Source organism: Phacochoerus africanus, chromosome 8 (genome assembly GCF_016906955.1).
Source record: "Phacochoerus africanus isolate WHEZ1 chromosome 8, ROS_Pafr_v1, whole genome shotgun sequence".
NCBI classification, from domain to species: Eukaryota; Metazoa; Chordata; class Mammalia; order Artiodactyla; family Suidae; genus Phacochoerus; species Phacochoerus africanus.
Genome location: NC_062551.1, coordinates 157,201,553 through 157,216,964, shown reverse-complemented (window position 1 = coordinate 157,216,964; position 15,412 = coordinate 157,201,553). Strand labels below are relative to the sequence as shown.

At 51.7% G+C, this 15,412-nt stretch overlaps 1 protein-coding gene across 1 annotated transcript in view; it reads left to right on the top strand.

The window, feature by feature from the left end:
• MROH7 (maestro heat like repeat family member 7) overlaps nucleotides 1–15,412 on the top strand; it is a 58,618-nt gene that overhangs the window by 16,951 nt on the left and 26,255 nt on the right. The window contains exons 3-12 of the mRNA XM_047788998.1: nucleotides 39–116; nucleotides 1,085–1,164; nucleotides 1,399–1,528; nucleotides 3,709–3,804; nucleotides 4,636–4,740; nucleotides 4,943–5,078; nucleotides 8,872–8,984; nucleotides 9,378–9,554; nucleotides 9,930–10,084; nucleotides 12,465–12,603. Coding sequence (XP_047644954.1) covers nucleotides 39–116; nucleotides 1,085–1,164; nucleotides 1,399–1,528; nucleotides 3,709–3,804; nucleotides 4,636–4,740; nucleotides 4,943–5,078; nucleotides 8,872–8,984; nucleotides 9,378–9,554; nucleotides 9,930–10,084; nucleotides 12,465–12,603 — 1,209 coding nt within the window. The remainder of the gene's footprint in view (nucleotides 1–38; nucleotides 117–1,084; nucleotides 1,165–1,398; nucleotides 1,529–3,708; nucleotides 3,805–4,635; nucleotides 4,741–4,942; nucleotides 5,079–8,871; nucleotides 8,985–9,377; nucleotides 9,555–9,929; nucleotides 10,085–12,464; nucleotides 12,604–15,412) is intronic.

Below are 15,412 nucleotides of genomic sequence, written 5' to 3'. Positions count from 1 at the left end.
GCTCTCACCCTGTGGCTTTACCTTCTGCTGCCCCCAAGAATGTCATCAGCCTCCGGAGGAACCAGGATGTGCTGGATGGGGAAGAAGGGAAGAAGACGACGATCAAGAAGATGATGGTGCGGGAGCGGCGTGCGGGTCTGTGGCATTGGGTGGGGAGGGGGCGGGAGTCCTGAGCCCACCCACAGAGGAGGCGGGGGTGGGTGGGGTGGGGTGGGGGCGGGGTGCGGGTTGAAGTGGGGAGAGGACAGTCGCCGAGGCGGGACCCTCGGGCTTGGGTCAGCTCCACCTCTAACGGCCGCCCACCTACCCTGATGGAGCGCCCCCCAGTCGCTCCTTTTCTCTGAGCCTCGCTCATTCTCTGGCAAATGACTGTGACACCACCTGTGTCACTGGCTTGTTGGGAGGATGCCACCAAAGATTCGGTCACTGTAAATCCTTAGGCACCTGCAAGCAGCCCTTATTATTTTATACAACATTTCCCCCCAGATTCCTCCTGGTGGAGAATGGCTGAGTGTTTCCTTTTCACTTTGCTAAATGCCATCGCTTCTCAGTTATCCACCAGAATGTTTGGGCTGGGATAACCACTGAAGTTTCCAGAATTATATTTAGCTATAAATAGCAGGAAAACAAACAAACAGACAAACCCTTGCCTTTGATACTTTCATTGAATGAACATTAATGGAGCGCCTACTGGGTGTAGTGCTAGATCAAAATTTGAAGTAATTACAAGTACATTTTCAGGGAATTCAGCTGGATGCCTTTCACGGTCTGTGCATGGTGTTTTTTGCTCTGGGCCAGTCCGTGGCTTAGACACACTTCCCCACCACGAGGCTGCGGAAACAGTTCTTGCTGAGCCCTGCCTGTGGGGGTGCCGTGGGTCAGGGCTTAGTGTGTCTCTGTGGCCTTGATCTAGGGCTCTGGGCAGGGTTTGAGCAGTTGGCTGCTTCCCCCAATGGGAGGGCCGGGGCAGGGAGTGGAGGCCCAGGCTGAGGGGCTGCCTCTGCCCGCTCCTTGTGAGGAGGGGTGGCCTTGGCCTTGGTGGTCTGCAGCGGCCTGCCCCCTCACTCTGTGGTTCCCTGTCCAGAGGCAGATCCAGGAGGAGCCTCTGGACTCCCTCTCGAGCTCCATCCGCCAGCAGGCCATGGAGACCCTGACCCAGCTGAGGTGACCACGGCCCCCCCTCCCTCCACCCAGGGGCTCCGCCTGTCTCTTCTGGAGCCTGTCTCCGTGCCCCCCCCGCCCACTCCCTCGCCTTTTCCTTTCCCCTCGCCCAGCCCCTGCCTTCTGTGGATCTGAACCTCAGCCCTCATCCCAGCCCTGCGTCCTTCGCCTCCAGCCCCAGCCCCAGGCCCCCGCCCCTGCCTCCGTTCATGCCCTTGCCTTCTGTCTCTTCCCCAGTCTTTCCCAGCCGGTCCTGGGCCTGCGGGAGCGGTCGGAGCTGGTGAACACGTGCGTGAAGAGTGTCTTCTCCCTGCCCTCTGTGCAGGCCATGCAGGAGAAGGACGAGGCGAAGGCTGAGGCCATACAGGTGAGGCGGGGTCCTCCCTGGCGGGACCCTGGGGCTGTCGAGTGTCCTCAGAGCGAGACACATTCCTGGACTCCCAGCAGGGATAGGAAGGGTGTTCTAGGAGGTAGATTTTTCTTTCTTTCTTTCTTTCTTTCTTATTTTATTTATTTATTTTATTTATTTATTGCTTTTTTGGTCCACACTCCCTGCTTATGGAAGTTCCTAGGCTAGGGGTCAAATTGGAGCTACAGCTACCAGCCTACACCAGAGCCATAGCAATGCCAGATCCCAGCCATGTCTGTGACCTACATCACGGCTCATGGCAACGCGGGATCTTGAACCCACTGAGAGAGGCCAGGGATCGAACCCGCATCCTTCTGGATACTAGTCGGGTTCTTAACCCACTGAGCCACAATGGGAACTCCCTAGGAGGTGAATTTGGCTCTTCACCCTCCTACTCAAGCAGCTCGGGCAATTCACTTCCCCCTTTCCCGACCTGAGACACTCGGGAAATATTTGGTGAGTGAATGACTCTGCAGCATAAAGGATCCCTCATCTGAAGCACTGCCCATTTTGGGCTCCGCCCTATGAGAAGGATGTGGGCAGATGTTGGCACAGCCTCAGGAGGTGGCAGGCTTAGGAGGAAAAAGCTTGAGGACTGGGAGAGTTGGCACTAAGTCTTGGAAATAGAACCTCAAGGGGCTCCCATGGGCTCTTCAAACTCTGGCAGGATTGTCCCAGGAGGAGTGATCAGAAGTGACCTTTTGTATGGGATAGGGTCAGCAGAGCAGGGTAGGGGAGAGGGATTTCAGCTCTGGGAGAGGCACGTGCATGCATCCTTGCATTCAGTAAGTATTAACTAAGTGCCTAATCCAGAATCACAGGGGTGAGATATAGGAGGACTGAGGGCAGGGGGGAAATGACATTATCAAAATATTGTACAAATAAGTGCAAAATTACCACAGTGGCAAATGTTGTAAGCAAGAAGTACTATAAAGAGCCTGGAATGGGAGGCCCTGACCCTTGCTGGGGGCAAGGGATCATGGTGCTGGAGGTGAGAGTTTACAGAAGAGCTAACTAGCTGAAGGGGGTGGCAGAAGGAACAATCTGTGCACAGAAGGAACAGCCTTAGTGCAGAGAACATGGTGACTTGCAAGGATGACGAGGAGGCAGTATGGCTGGAGCCCAGGGGACAAGGTGAGAGAGCAATGGGGACCAGACCAACTACAGCCTGAGGGCCCTGGGTCCAAGGTGGTGGGTCCAAGTCAAACTCCAAGTGGTATCCTTGAAAGAAGTCCCCAAGGAGAGGCGGGGAATCCCTGCTGGGTGCCAAGAGGGTGGAGAGCCACCTTGTAGTACCAGACCAGGCCAGCAGAGGTCAGTGCTGCCCAGGGATGGGCTGCAGTTGGACCGGAAGGAGGAGGTGGCTCATGAGGCTTGGTTGGTGGTGGTGGAGTAAGCCTGGTGTGCGCAGACTCCGGGAGCCTGGACAGTGACAACCTGGAAGGTAGATGTGGGGAGCCGGTGCAAAGAGGGGAGGCAGGGGAGAGAGGGTCTCACGTACACTGCTCAGCCTCGTGTCTGTGTAATGCTTGCACCGTCCTAAGACAATCTAAACTGGGGTGTGAATGAAGAAGGAGGAAACTGAAAAGGAGAGAGATGGCTCCTGGAAGGAGCAACTTAGAAGATCTCTTTGGGTCTAGGACCAGCAGTTTAAAAAAGGATCAGAGCACCTCTTGGGTTCAGTAATAAAAGGCTCACAGTTCTAGAGCGTTATCCTACCCATCTTCTCATTTGCGCCTCACAAATTCAAACTTCCTTGTTGGGTGGCCTTGGACACACTCATGCCTCCTCATTTGTACAATGAGGAAAACTTTGAGGGCCAAGTGATATGGTTGTGCAAATCACAAGGCACTCACCAGGCCCATGGCAGATTCTCAGTAAAGGCTGGACCTCTGCTTCCTCCCTTTGAAAGTGAAGAAGCATAGGGATAAGCAATTGTTTGATGAGAAAATTATCACCCATGGAGAGGAAGTAATTTGTCCAATATCGCAAATCGAGGTTCGTCTCAGAGGTAAGATCAGAAAGCAGTTCTCCTGGGTCTGAGTACCTCTTCCTCCCCAGACCCACAGCAGGGGTTGCCAGGGTCTGGGGTCTACTCCAGAGACCCCCTAGTGGCTTGGTCCTCCTCCTGTCCACAGACACTTTACCATCAGACCTTGGATGCCCTGCAGACACTGCTCAACGCCCTCTTTGTTGAGGATCCCACTCCTGCTGGGCTGAAGAGCATCTTGGAGGTGTGGGGACAGGGAGGGGAGGAAGGGCAGAGTGGAATGGAGAATCGACTCCAGAGAACTGGGGGAGCGGGGCTGGACCCAGAAAGAGTGATTTGACTTCAGGATGTCATCTTGTACAAGGTTTCTGCTTCTCTGCCCCTTTCACAGGCCCCGTCCCGAACTCCTGCCCCTTCACTTTCTCCTTAATCCCCCATACTCCTGCTATAGCTGCCCCCATATCCTTTCTTTCTTCTTCTTCTTCTTCTTCTTCTTCTTTTTTTTTTTTTTTTTTTTTTTGCTTTTTAGGGCCGCACCTGCTGCATATGGAAGTTCCCAGGTTAGGGGTTGACTTGGAGCTACAGCTGCCAGCCTACACCACAGCCACAGCAGTGAAGGATCTGAGCCACATCTGTGACCTACACTACAACTCACGGCAACGCCGGATCCTTAACCCACTGAACGAGGCCAGGGACCGAACCCGCAACCTCATGGTTCCTAGTCGGATTCCTTTCCACTGCCCCACAACAGGAACTCCCTTTCCCCGCCACCCCCACCCTGATTCCTTGCTTTCTAAATTCTTGTCCCCATCTCCCTCCCTCTCTCTCTCCCATCCTCAAGACCCTCCACCTTCCATCTCTCTCCTCATTGACCTCTGTCCTCCCTCTGGTCCTCCAGTCCTCAGCTCCTGGACCTCATGTTTTCCTGCTCCAAGAAGAGGAAGAGGGCTGTGGCGGGTTGCCTGTATGCCCTTCCTGGAAGTTTCTTGATGAGTGGTGAAGCCTGGTTTGCCCATCCAGGCAGTGGAGGCTGGCACCCAGCTTGTGGCTCTGAGTCTTGCCCTTTTCCCCACAGCCTCTGGGGCCCTGGATGAACTCCGGGAAGGCCCATGAGAGAGCACGGGCTGTGAAAATCAATGTCTCTGTGTTGAACCACACGCTTCTGACCCTGCCTTTCTTTGTGAGTGGCCCTGGGAGGTGGGGAAACCCTCCTCGGGAGAATCTTTCAAGCTCTGAGGGAGCCTGTGCCTCTGTCCAGAGATTCTCTGTGGTCCTCCTTATCCTCAGCTATCAGGGGCCAGACCATGTAGCACTGTTCACTCTTTACTGTATAGCATCATTGAACCTATAAGTCTCAATCCCTAAGATTATGACACGAACAGATGTCCTCGGGGTTCCCGGCGCTGGGGCTTCTGCTGGGGAGGCTCATCCTTCGCATCGGGGATCCTGATGAGGAGATTGGCCGGGAGGCTCTGGACGGCATCACCATCCTTTACACCATCTTGGAGCTTCAGAAACGTAAGCCCTTCGGAGGGCCTCTAAAAGGAGGCTTCTGAGCAGGTACTCAGCCTGGGAATCAAACGGAGCCTTAGCGACAAGGCACTGGCGGGAGATGGAAAAGACAGCACGGGGTCTGATGGGGTCTGTGGAAATCAGTGTGAAGACTTAATCGCACAGAGCCAAGACACAGAGACAGCAAACAGTCCTGCTTTGACTTAAGCAATGCTTCTATTAAGCAGATAGAAGGATACCTCTCCTCATCCTTCCGAGTTTAATTTGTCACACTCATTTTCCTAGTCCCCTGTCACCATGTACATGCAGGCACGATAGCCCCATTGTCCTATTTTTTTTGGTCTGTCTTCTCCACTAGTCTATCACTCCATTTGAGGCTGTGTCTTGTTCACCACTGTATTCCCAAGATCTAGCCCTGGGCCTGGCACACGGTAGGTGCGCAGTGAATATTTATTGGATGAATAAACAAAGAACAGGTATTCGCTTAGAACCTGGAGGGGCTAAAACCTGTAGGTGGGAGAACATCTCAGGAGTCAGCTGTAGAGTGCTAGTGATATGGTCTGGGCTGACACAGATACCCAGTTGGCATTGCACCTGGAAGCATGCAGGGTCAACTCCTACTTGCCTGCTTTCTCAAGAGTCCCAACTCTGCTCCAAACCAAGGGACCCTGGCACACTATTTTAACTCCAGCCCTTCCTAGCTGTGTGACCTCAGCCAAATACTTTTCTTATCCAGCCTAGATTTCCTCATCTGTAAGAAGGGTACAGTAGGATATAACTCCGAAGCTTTTGGCAAGATTAAATGACATTTTATATCTATATAAAAATATGCGTGTGTGTGTGTGTGTGTGTGTGTGTGTGTGTGACCAGCTCATTTCACACATTGTAGGCACTTGCCAGATAGACTTTCCTTTTCCCCCCTCCCTACAAGGATTATCTTATTGGTTTCAGCCTTTGGGGATATGTCCAGTGTCCCTGCTCTTCCTCTTCTCTAGCTTGTGGGACAAAGATTCAGCCCTTAGGAGATTTCCTCTGCTGCCCAGGAATCACTCAGACCCCCTGGGTGATGGATAAAGGCCATGTTAATGATCAGTCTTAGGGACAAGAGGAGGATGCACCAAAGCAGTATTGCCAGATTTAGCAAATAAAAATATAGGACACCCAGGTGAGTCTGAATTTCAGATAAACAATAAATACATTTTGGTATATTTGAGACACAACTTTGGATTCTGCAAAAAAAAAAATGTTTATCTGAAATTCAAATTTAACTGGGTATCCTGTATTTTATCTAGTGACCCTACGACAAACCCACCCTGTTCCCCCCCACCCCGAGCCCCCCTTTTGTCTTTTGTGTTTTTAGGGCTGCACCTGCAGCATATGGAGGGTGCCAGGCTAGGGGTCTAATCGGAGCTGTTGCTGCCGGCCTACGCCAGAGCCACAGCAACACCAGATCTCAGCCACATCTGTGACCTACACCACAGCTCATGGCAATGCTGGATCCTTAAGCCAGGGAGCAAGGCCAGGGATCGAACCTGCCACCTCATGGCTCCTAGCCGGATTTGTTTCTGCTGCACCACAGCAGGACACTGTTAGAGTCTCAAGGAGCGAGGTGTTTTGTCCAGGCCCCCTGATTGTAGGAAGCAGCAAAACTAAGATTCGAACCCAGGTCTGCCTGATTCCAGGTCTCAAGCATTTCCCTTTACAAAGAACCTGCAGGCTTAGTCCCTGTCATTTAGCCTCATTGGCCCTTTCTTATGACTGTGTCTTGCATAGCCTGGTGGATCCAGGTAGGACCCAAGCCAGGCCACAATAAGGCTCAGGAAATGAGCCTGAAATGTGTTATCTTTAACAGAAAATAAGGAGCCCCCATGTGCCAAGTATTATGCTAGGTATTGGGGATACAGAAGAAAAAAAGGTTAATGAAATTATCTGCCTGTTGATTTTATCTTCTTGTTGTCAGGAGACAGTAAACAAAATAAATAAAACATACACTAAGTCAGATGATGATTCGTGTTAAAGAAAAAAGAAAAAAGCAGGAAAGGGGAAACGGGAATGCCAGGGGTAAGGGCAGTTTAAAAGCGGTTTTGCCGCAGTTCCCGTCATGGCTCAGTGGTTAACGAATGCGACTAGCATCCATGAATACTTCGGTTCAATCCCTGGCCTTGCTCAGTGGGTTAAGGATCCAGCATTGCCGTGAGCTGTGGCGTAGGTCACAGACATGTGTCGGATCCTGTGCTGCTGTGGCTGTGGTATAGGCCAGCAGCTACAGCTCTGATTTGACCCTTAGCCTGGGACCCTCCATATGCTGCAGGTGCAGCCCTAAAAAGACCAAAACAAAACAAAACAAAAAAAAACCTAAAAGAGGTATTCCCATACACTGCTGTCCCCTGCCCCCAAATGGCAGAAATAGATCGGACAATGCCCTGATGAGACGTGGACACAAGTCCTAGCTATGTGCCTGCAAATGTGTACCTACATTCACCAAAAGGCATGGACCAGACATCCTAGAACACTCTTATCAGCACTGAGCATAATAGCTAGAAATAACCCAACTGTCCATCTGAAGTAGCACAGGTAAATACATTGTAGTTTATTCATATCATGCAAAATTATACAGCACTGAGAATGGATGAACCTATGCAAATTGAAGCAGTGGAGATGAATCTCCCCTTGCAATGCTGTGTGAAAGCCAGACCCCAAGGATAATGTACAGTATGAGTCCATTTGTATAAAGTCCAACAGCAAGGAGCTCTAATCTGTGGGTTTAGAAGGCAGAATGGTTGTCACCTGGGGTGGGGGAGGAAGATAGTGGACTGGAATGTGGGCACAGGGGGGCCTTCTGGGATGCTGATCGTGTTTTTCTTTCCTTCCTTCTTTCTTTCTTTCTTTCTTTCTTTCTTTCTTTCTTTCTTTCTTTCTTTCTTTCTTTCTTTCTTTCGTTCTTTCTTTCTTCTTCTTCTCTCTTTCTCTCTTTCTCTCTTCTCCTCTTTCTCTCTTTCTCTCTCTCTCTCTCTCTCTCTCTCTCTCTCTCTCTCTCTCTCTCTCTCTCTCTCTCTCTCTCTCTCTTTCTCTTTCTTTCTCTCTCTCTCTCTTTCTTTCTTTTTTTGCCTTTTAGGGCTGCATCCATGGCATATGGAGGTTCCCAGGCTAGGGGTGGAATCAGAGCTGTAGCCTCCATCCTATACCACAGCCACAGCCACAGCCATGCCAGATCCCAGCCATGTCTCCGACCTACACCACAGCTCATGGCAATGCTGGATTCTTTAACCCACTGAGCCAGACCAAGGATTTAACCCGCAACCTCATGGTTCCTGGTTGGATTCGTTTCCGCTGCCCACGATGGTAACGCCCATGTTCTGTTTCTTGACATGGATGCCTGCTACAGGGACATGCTCACTGTGAAAATTTATCAAGCTGGGAGTTCCTGCCATGGCGCAGTGGTTAACGAACCTGACTAGAAACCATGAGGTGGCGGGTTCGATCCCTGGCCTTGCTCGGTGGGTTAACGATCCGGCATTGCCATGAGCTGTGGTGTAGATCGCAGATGTGGCTCGGATCCCACGTTGCTGTTGCTGTGGCTGTGGCATAGGCCGGCGGCTACAGCTCTGATTAGACCCCTTGCCTGGGAACCTCCATATGCCGCGGGAAGTGGCCCTAAAAAAGAAAAAAAAAAAAAAGACACACAAAAAAATGTATCAAGCTGGTTACTTATGATATCATGCACATCCAACTTCTATGTTTAACAAAAAGTTAAAGGACTAGGTGGGCAGGCCTCTCTGAAGAAGTTCCTTTCTTACAGGAGCCAGAGATAAGGAAGAGACCAATAAGAAGGAGCTGTATGAGAGCAACAAGCGTTTCCTGGGGCCCTACAACCCCGTCAGCCCATGCCAGAACATTCTGCGTGTGATCGCGGTGACCGCCTGCCGCCCACCAGCCCGGGGCCTTCCTGGGGGACAGGGACAAGGGGGAGGGGCAGCGCCAACCTGCCCCAGTGCCTCCTCCCCGGCTTCCATCCTTCCAGGCTCAAGTGCCCCTTTAGAGGGAGTCTTCCCCAACTACACAGGCCCATCCTGTGGGTTCCCAACCCCTCTGGTGTGTGCCACAGCAGGTGGCTGTGCCACCCAGCTCTGGGGGCAGGGGCTATGTCACCTCTTCTTTCTTTGCTCCTCCCGAAAGTGTTCACTATCCACTAATTAACGGAGTTTGTGGTCCCCTGCTGACCTCTGCATGCATCTGGAGATGTTGGTGTCTGCTTAGGCGCTGCTGTCTGCCCTGTGTGTCAGGATTTCTGTGTCTTTGTTTCAGGAATATGGAGACTTCCTGGGACCCCAGCAGGTAAAGGACCTGCTGCTAGCAGCCCTGGAAGGGCTGAAAGGCGGCTCAGAGGCTCGGGGGAAGGACTCGGGGGAGATGATGCAGCTGGCATCGGAGATCACGCTCACCTCGGTGCTGGAGTGGTACCGCCACAGGGCGCTGGAGGTGGTAAGGTCCTCCGGGGGCAGGGGCTGGCCAGGGAGACCCCACAGGGCCTGCTGGGCAGGGCTGGTGGTCGCTGAGTTCTAGGTGCTCCCAGCGTGCCGGTGAGAAAGAACTCACTCACCTGACTCTAACTCAAGCACAGCTGTCTGGTCTGGGTGGGGGAGGGGGAGGGCAGTGAAGACATCTCGCTCCCAGGGGAGGGGCAGGCGCTCTGCTGCCTGTCTCCCCATTTCTCTCCTGGATATCCTCTCTGCCCCTTTCTCTTCCCCTCCCCGTCAACCCCTTCCTTCCTGCCCCCGTCTCCCCACTCCCCCGCACCTCTCTTGGCTTCTCCCTTTGGCCCTCTGCCTGCTCCCGGCGGCCCTGGCTGTGTCCTAGATCCCAGAAATCATGCAGGGCATCTATGCGTATCTGAGCCACATCCAGGAGCCACGGGCCCGTGAGGTGGCCCTGCTGCCCATCTCTCTCCTGGCCAGCTCCTTCATGACCGAGGTCGTCGTGGCCCTGCTCATGTGCCCCCTCCCGCTGGACAGGTACCAGGGAGGGGGGCTTCCAGCCACTACAGCTCCGATGGTTGAAGCAGCCTCACTCCTGGGCTGGGAATCCCTCCTTCTGAACCCAGAGGAGCCCGCCACCCTCCCAGGTGGTCCCTCTTCCATGAACTGTGGTGCTTATGACAAACATGAGACCCTTCCCGAGCATGGCCAGGTGTCTGTGCTGCACATTTATACATTCTTTCACTGGTATAGCAACCCCATTCTACAGATGAGAAAACTGAGGCTCAGGGGACGTTTCCAGCCCTAGGCATCTACTGAGCAAGCAACAAAATAAGGACCTAAAATCAGATCTGACCAACCCCAGGCCCAGAGCTCTTCAATGATGCCATAGAAAGGAACACCGAATGTTGGTCCTGATTTCCTCCAGCTGCTGTGTGATCTTGGGTAGCCTGCTTGTCCTCTCTGGGCTTCAATTTCCCCCTATATGCAAAAGAAGGAAATACTTCCTGCATGCTCACCCTCAGTAGGTGGTTGTGACAAGTAACACATCCAGCCAGGCTCAGAGCCTTTCCGGACCTGGGGGCTAGCTGTGCAGGAGCACACTCCACGCTGTCAGCCTTCAGGGAGCTCTGGTCAGATGGGCAGAGGGGACTGAGAGCAGATGATAATGAGCTCCCAGGCCCAAGACACCCGTCCAGCCTCCCAGCCCGGGAAAGGCTCCCATACCTTAGAGTGAAAAAAACAAGGCAGAAGTATGTGATCTACATCTTAAGGTGGTTGGTGAGAGGGAACGGAAAGGAATCAGCAGAACCGTGGAAGTGGGGTGTGTTTCTATCCAGGAGAGCAGCCGGGATGGTGAGCGCTGGGGTGACGCGCCCCTGTCTCCCCGCTGGAGGAATTTAACCCTTTCTGGCTTTCCCGCCCACCAGGGGGTTTTCTTCTTGAAGTCACTAAACATTCAGACTCAAGACTTCCAGGGCTACACCTGACCTCATTTATGCAGAATATAGGCCAGGACAGTGTCCTTGCAGCAGCCCATGCAGCAGACCAGACAGAGCTGGGACAAAATTTAAGGAGGCCACGCCTGTGCTTGCCTGAGTCTGAGAGCGAGGACTTCCTTAAATGTTGTGGACACCTCACTTTCTGCACCCTAGTCTTGGCCCTGGGAGCTGCCCTGGCTTTGGTGACTTGGAGCACTAGTGTCTCTCTCTCTTTTTTTTTTTTTTGTCTTTTTGCCTTTTCTAGGGCTGCTCCCGGGTATATGGAGGTTCCCAGGCTAGGGGTCTAATTGGAGCTGTAGCTGCTGGCCTACACCACAGCCATAGCAACTTGGGATCTGAGCCGCATCTGTGACCTATACCACAGCTCACAGCAACGCCGGATCCTTAACCCACTGAGCAAGGCCAGGAATAGAACCCACAACCTCATGGTTCCTAGTCGGATTCATTAACCACTGAGCCACGACGGGAACTCCACAACTAGTGTCTCTTGCATTGACTCTACAGACTTTCTTTCCAGGGTCCCCCACAGGGACAAGCTCAGTCACAAGAGTCCCTGCACCCTGAGAAGCTCAAAGCTACAGCCTTCCCCATGGTTCTTACAGTTAATTTAGAGTTCCTCCCGGCCCAGATGCAATTTACCAATTGGGTCATTTTTACCATAAGCAATGTTGCCTAGCAACATAGTTGACATACTATCTTTATCAGGTTTCCAGGGGAACAGAGCTGGAAAGTTAATGGAAGTTTCAAATCTCAAGTGAAGGGCGAAAGCATCTTGTTAACCGTTTAGTGTGTTGGCCTGTCGTGTTTTCATCTTTCCCCAGAGAAGTGCCTACAGGCTGGTGCCTGCTCTCCAGACGCTCTCCCTTGCCTGGCATGCTGCCTTGTAAGGGACAGTAGTGAGTGCTCCTTAACATTATGGGACAGATCCAGGCCTCAAAGGGCTCCTTGGCATAAGAGGCACAGACATGGGCTTCGGAGTCATCAGATCTGGTCCCTTCAGGACTCTGCAGCTTATTAGCTGTGTGGTCTTGGACTGGTGACTTTACCTCTCTGAGCCTTAACTCTGCATCTGTAGAATGAGAATAATGACCTACCTTGAGGGGCATGGTAAGAATTCGGTGACCTTGAATGTCTTGCAAGTCCCCTGGCCGACAGCAGATGCTCAATGTTTGCTGAAGTAATAAATTGTCTGCAAAGCACCTGGCATAGTCCCTGAGAAACAGGGTTTTTGATCATTCTTAGCCCCTCGTCTCTTAGGGAGGGTTTTCTGAACCGTTTCAGAAATCTGCTGGCACACCCATGGATGCCTTTTCAAAAGCACCTTCCTTTCTTCCTCCTCAGTTGGGAGGCAGGGTGCCCCCCCCCCCCGCCCCCGCCCTGGTCCCTGTTAACCATCCCCGCCCCTGACCCCTCAGCAATGGAGCAGAGATGTGGAGGCAGCTGATACTGCGCAAGCCCAGCTGTGACGTCCAAGATCTCTTGGATCTGCTCCTGACCAGCCTGAAGGAGAAACCCGTCACCAAGAAGGGCCGGGCCTCCATCGTGCCCCTGGCGGTGAGGACCCACCCACCTGCCCATCACTCCCCCATCCTGCCTGCCTCCCTCCTCCTTTCCCGCTGAGCTCCGTGCACCCATTTTCCAGTGCCTCGCTCTGCCAGGAACTAGCTGCGTGGCCTTGAGCAAGTCTCTGTCCCTGGGCTCTTGCTCGTGTGACAATGGTACTAGTACTAGCGGTGAAAGCAGCAGCCTAGAGTAGTGGACACAGAATGACCTGGAACTCATAGATCTTAATCTGGGAACTGACTGTGCTTTGTTACTATTTTGTAACCTGAGCAAGTCACTTTACCTCTCTGAGGCTCAGTCTCTGCATCTGTAAATGAAATAATAATATCCGGAGTTCCTGTTGTGGTGCAGTGGAAATGAATCCAACTAGGAACCATGAGGTTGTGGATTCAATCCCTGGCCTTGCTCAGTGGGTTAAGGATCCGGCGTTGCCGTGAACTATGGTGTGGGTCGCAGACGTGGCTTGGATCCCACATTGCTGTGGCTGTGGTATAGGCCGGTGGCTACGGCTCCAACTTGACCTCTAGCCTGGGAACCTCCATAAGCGGCAGGTGCGGCCCTAAAAAGCAAAAAAGAAAATAAAAGAGAGAGAGAGAAAGAAATAATAATATCCACCTTGGAATTCCCGTCATGGTGCAATGGTTAACAAACCTGACTAGGAACCATGAGGTTGTGGGTTCGATCCCTGACCTTGCTCAGTGGGTTAAGGATGTGGCGTTGCTGTGAGCGGTGGTATAGGTCGCAGATGTGGCTCAGATCCTGTGTTGCTGTGGCTCTGGCATAGGGTGGCAGCTACAGCTCCGATTGGACCCCTAGCCTGGGAACCTCCATATGCTATGGGTGCGGCCCTAGAAAAGATGAATAATAATAATAATAATAATAATAATAATAATAATATCCACTTCATATGGCAGTAATGAAAATTAAACAAGATAATTCATTCATTCATTTAGCAATGTAAAATGTTTAAGGTCTTCTGCTCCGCGTCTCAGAGGTTAGCCCTGGGAACACAGGGGGAAAGGGCTCTGACTGCAGGAAGGGGACTGGGTGGGAGAGAGATTTCTCTCTGCTTCTGTCACTGCCACCCTAGTCCCAGCCGGCTGGGTAATACCTCCACCCATCTCTTTGCTTCCATTCCAGCTCCTCGGACTCGTACCACAGCTTAAAAAAAAAAAAAAAAAATCCTCGAGAAACGCACATCTGTTCTCTCAACCCTCTCAATGGCTTCCCACTGATACTGAAAGTGACATTGTGCTCCTACTGGTGCTGCAAGGCTCTGCACCCTTTACCAGCCTCACTACTCTCCATGGTCCTGTTGCTTGCATGGCTACATCCTCGTTGTTCCTTGTCAGATCTTCCTATACACTGTGCTAGCTTCTGCCACAGGGCCTTTGCACACGCCGTTTCCTCTGCCTAAACTGCTCTCCACCAAGTCAACTTCTACTCATCCCTTGGCCCGCATATTATCTAGAAGTAGTTAACGTCTATTTATCCCTGTGCAGATTATACTTTGCTTCATATACTTTATCTTGGGATACATTGTGATTTGACAATAGTGTGTATGTGGGGGGTCATTTGATTAATCTGTGAGATGCATGACTTCAGTGTCTGAGCCCGATATGCCCAAAGTCTGACATATCCCTGGCACACAGTAGATGCTCAAAATCGTTTTTGCTGGATTGATTTATTTACTCAACAAATAGTGAGCTCCTACTCTGTGCCAGGCATACTTATAAGCTCTGCAGATTCAGCAAAGAGCAAGACAGTCCGGTGGAGGGAAGCAAATGAATGAAGACATGGTAGGTGAAGAGCAGGTGATATGATCCTTTACAGAGGAAGATACTGACATGACTCATCCAAGGTCACACAGCTAGGGAGTGGTGGTGCCAGAACTCAAACCCCGATCTCCTGACCCCAAATCCTGCGTGTCCCTCTCTCCCCCAGCACTGAGCTCTATGGCTAAGGTACCAGGACCTATTCTTTCCTACGTCTGGACATTCGTGTACTCCTCCTCCAATCAGTGTGTGCTGGTGTGTTCAACAAGCATAGTTTGAGCATAGGTACAGCCTGGACTAATTTTCTTTTTTCTTTTTTTGGTCTTTTTGCCTTTTCTGGGGCCACACCTGTGGCATATGGAGATTCCCAGGCTAGGGATCTGATTGGAGCTGTAGCCGCCAGCCTACCCCACAGCCACAGCAACGCCAGATCCAAGATGTGTCTGTGACCTACACCACAGCTCATGGCAATGCCAGATCCTTAACCTAATGAGCAAGACCAGGGATCGAACCCGCAACCTCATGGTTCCTAGTTGGATTTGTTAACCACTGAGCCACGACGGGAACTCCGGCAGCCTGGACTAATTTTTATCTTACGGTGTTGAGAAACCATTTGAACAAGATAGAGCCACGAGCAGAGCCCTATGGTCCATCACTAGAGACTTTCTCTACACCACGAATTGTGTTCTTTGGATACAGTCATTGGCTTTGGGTTACTGAAAAATGTAAAGGCTTTGCCTCTAAGAGGCTTGTCTAGGCTTGGCCACTGCCTCATTATATAACCAGGTCAAGCACTCGCCCTGCCCCAGGCTTGGTATTCAGATCTGTAAAATCTGTCCATTTTACCTGTTGAGAATGCTAAGACAGCATACGTGAAAGGGCTTCCTAAGCTGTAAAGTACAAATACCATTTTTTTGTTCTCTTCTAGCCGCATGATAGCACTAACCAATGGGAACGTGCCATTGGTTCTTTAATTTCACAATTAAATGCTTGTCCCTTGGAGTTCTCTTGTGGTGCACCGGGTT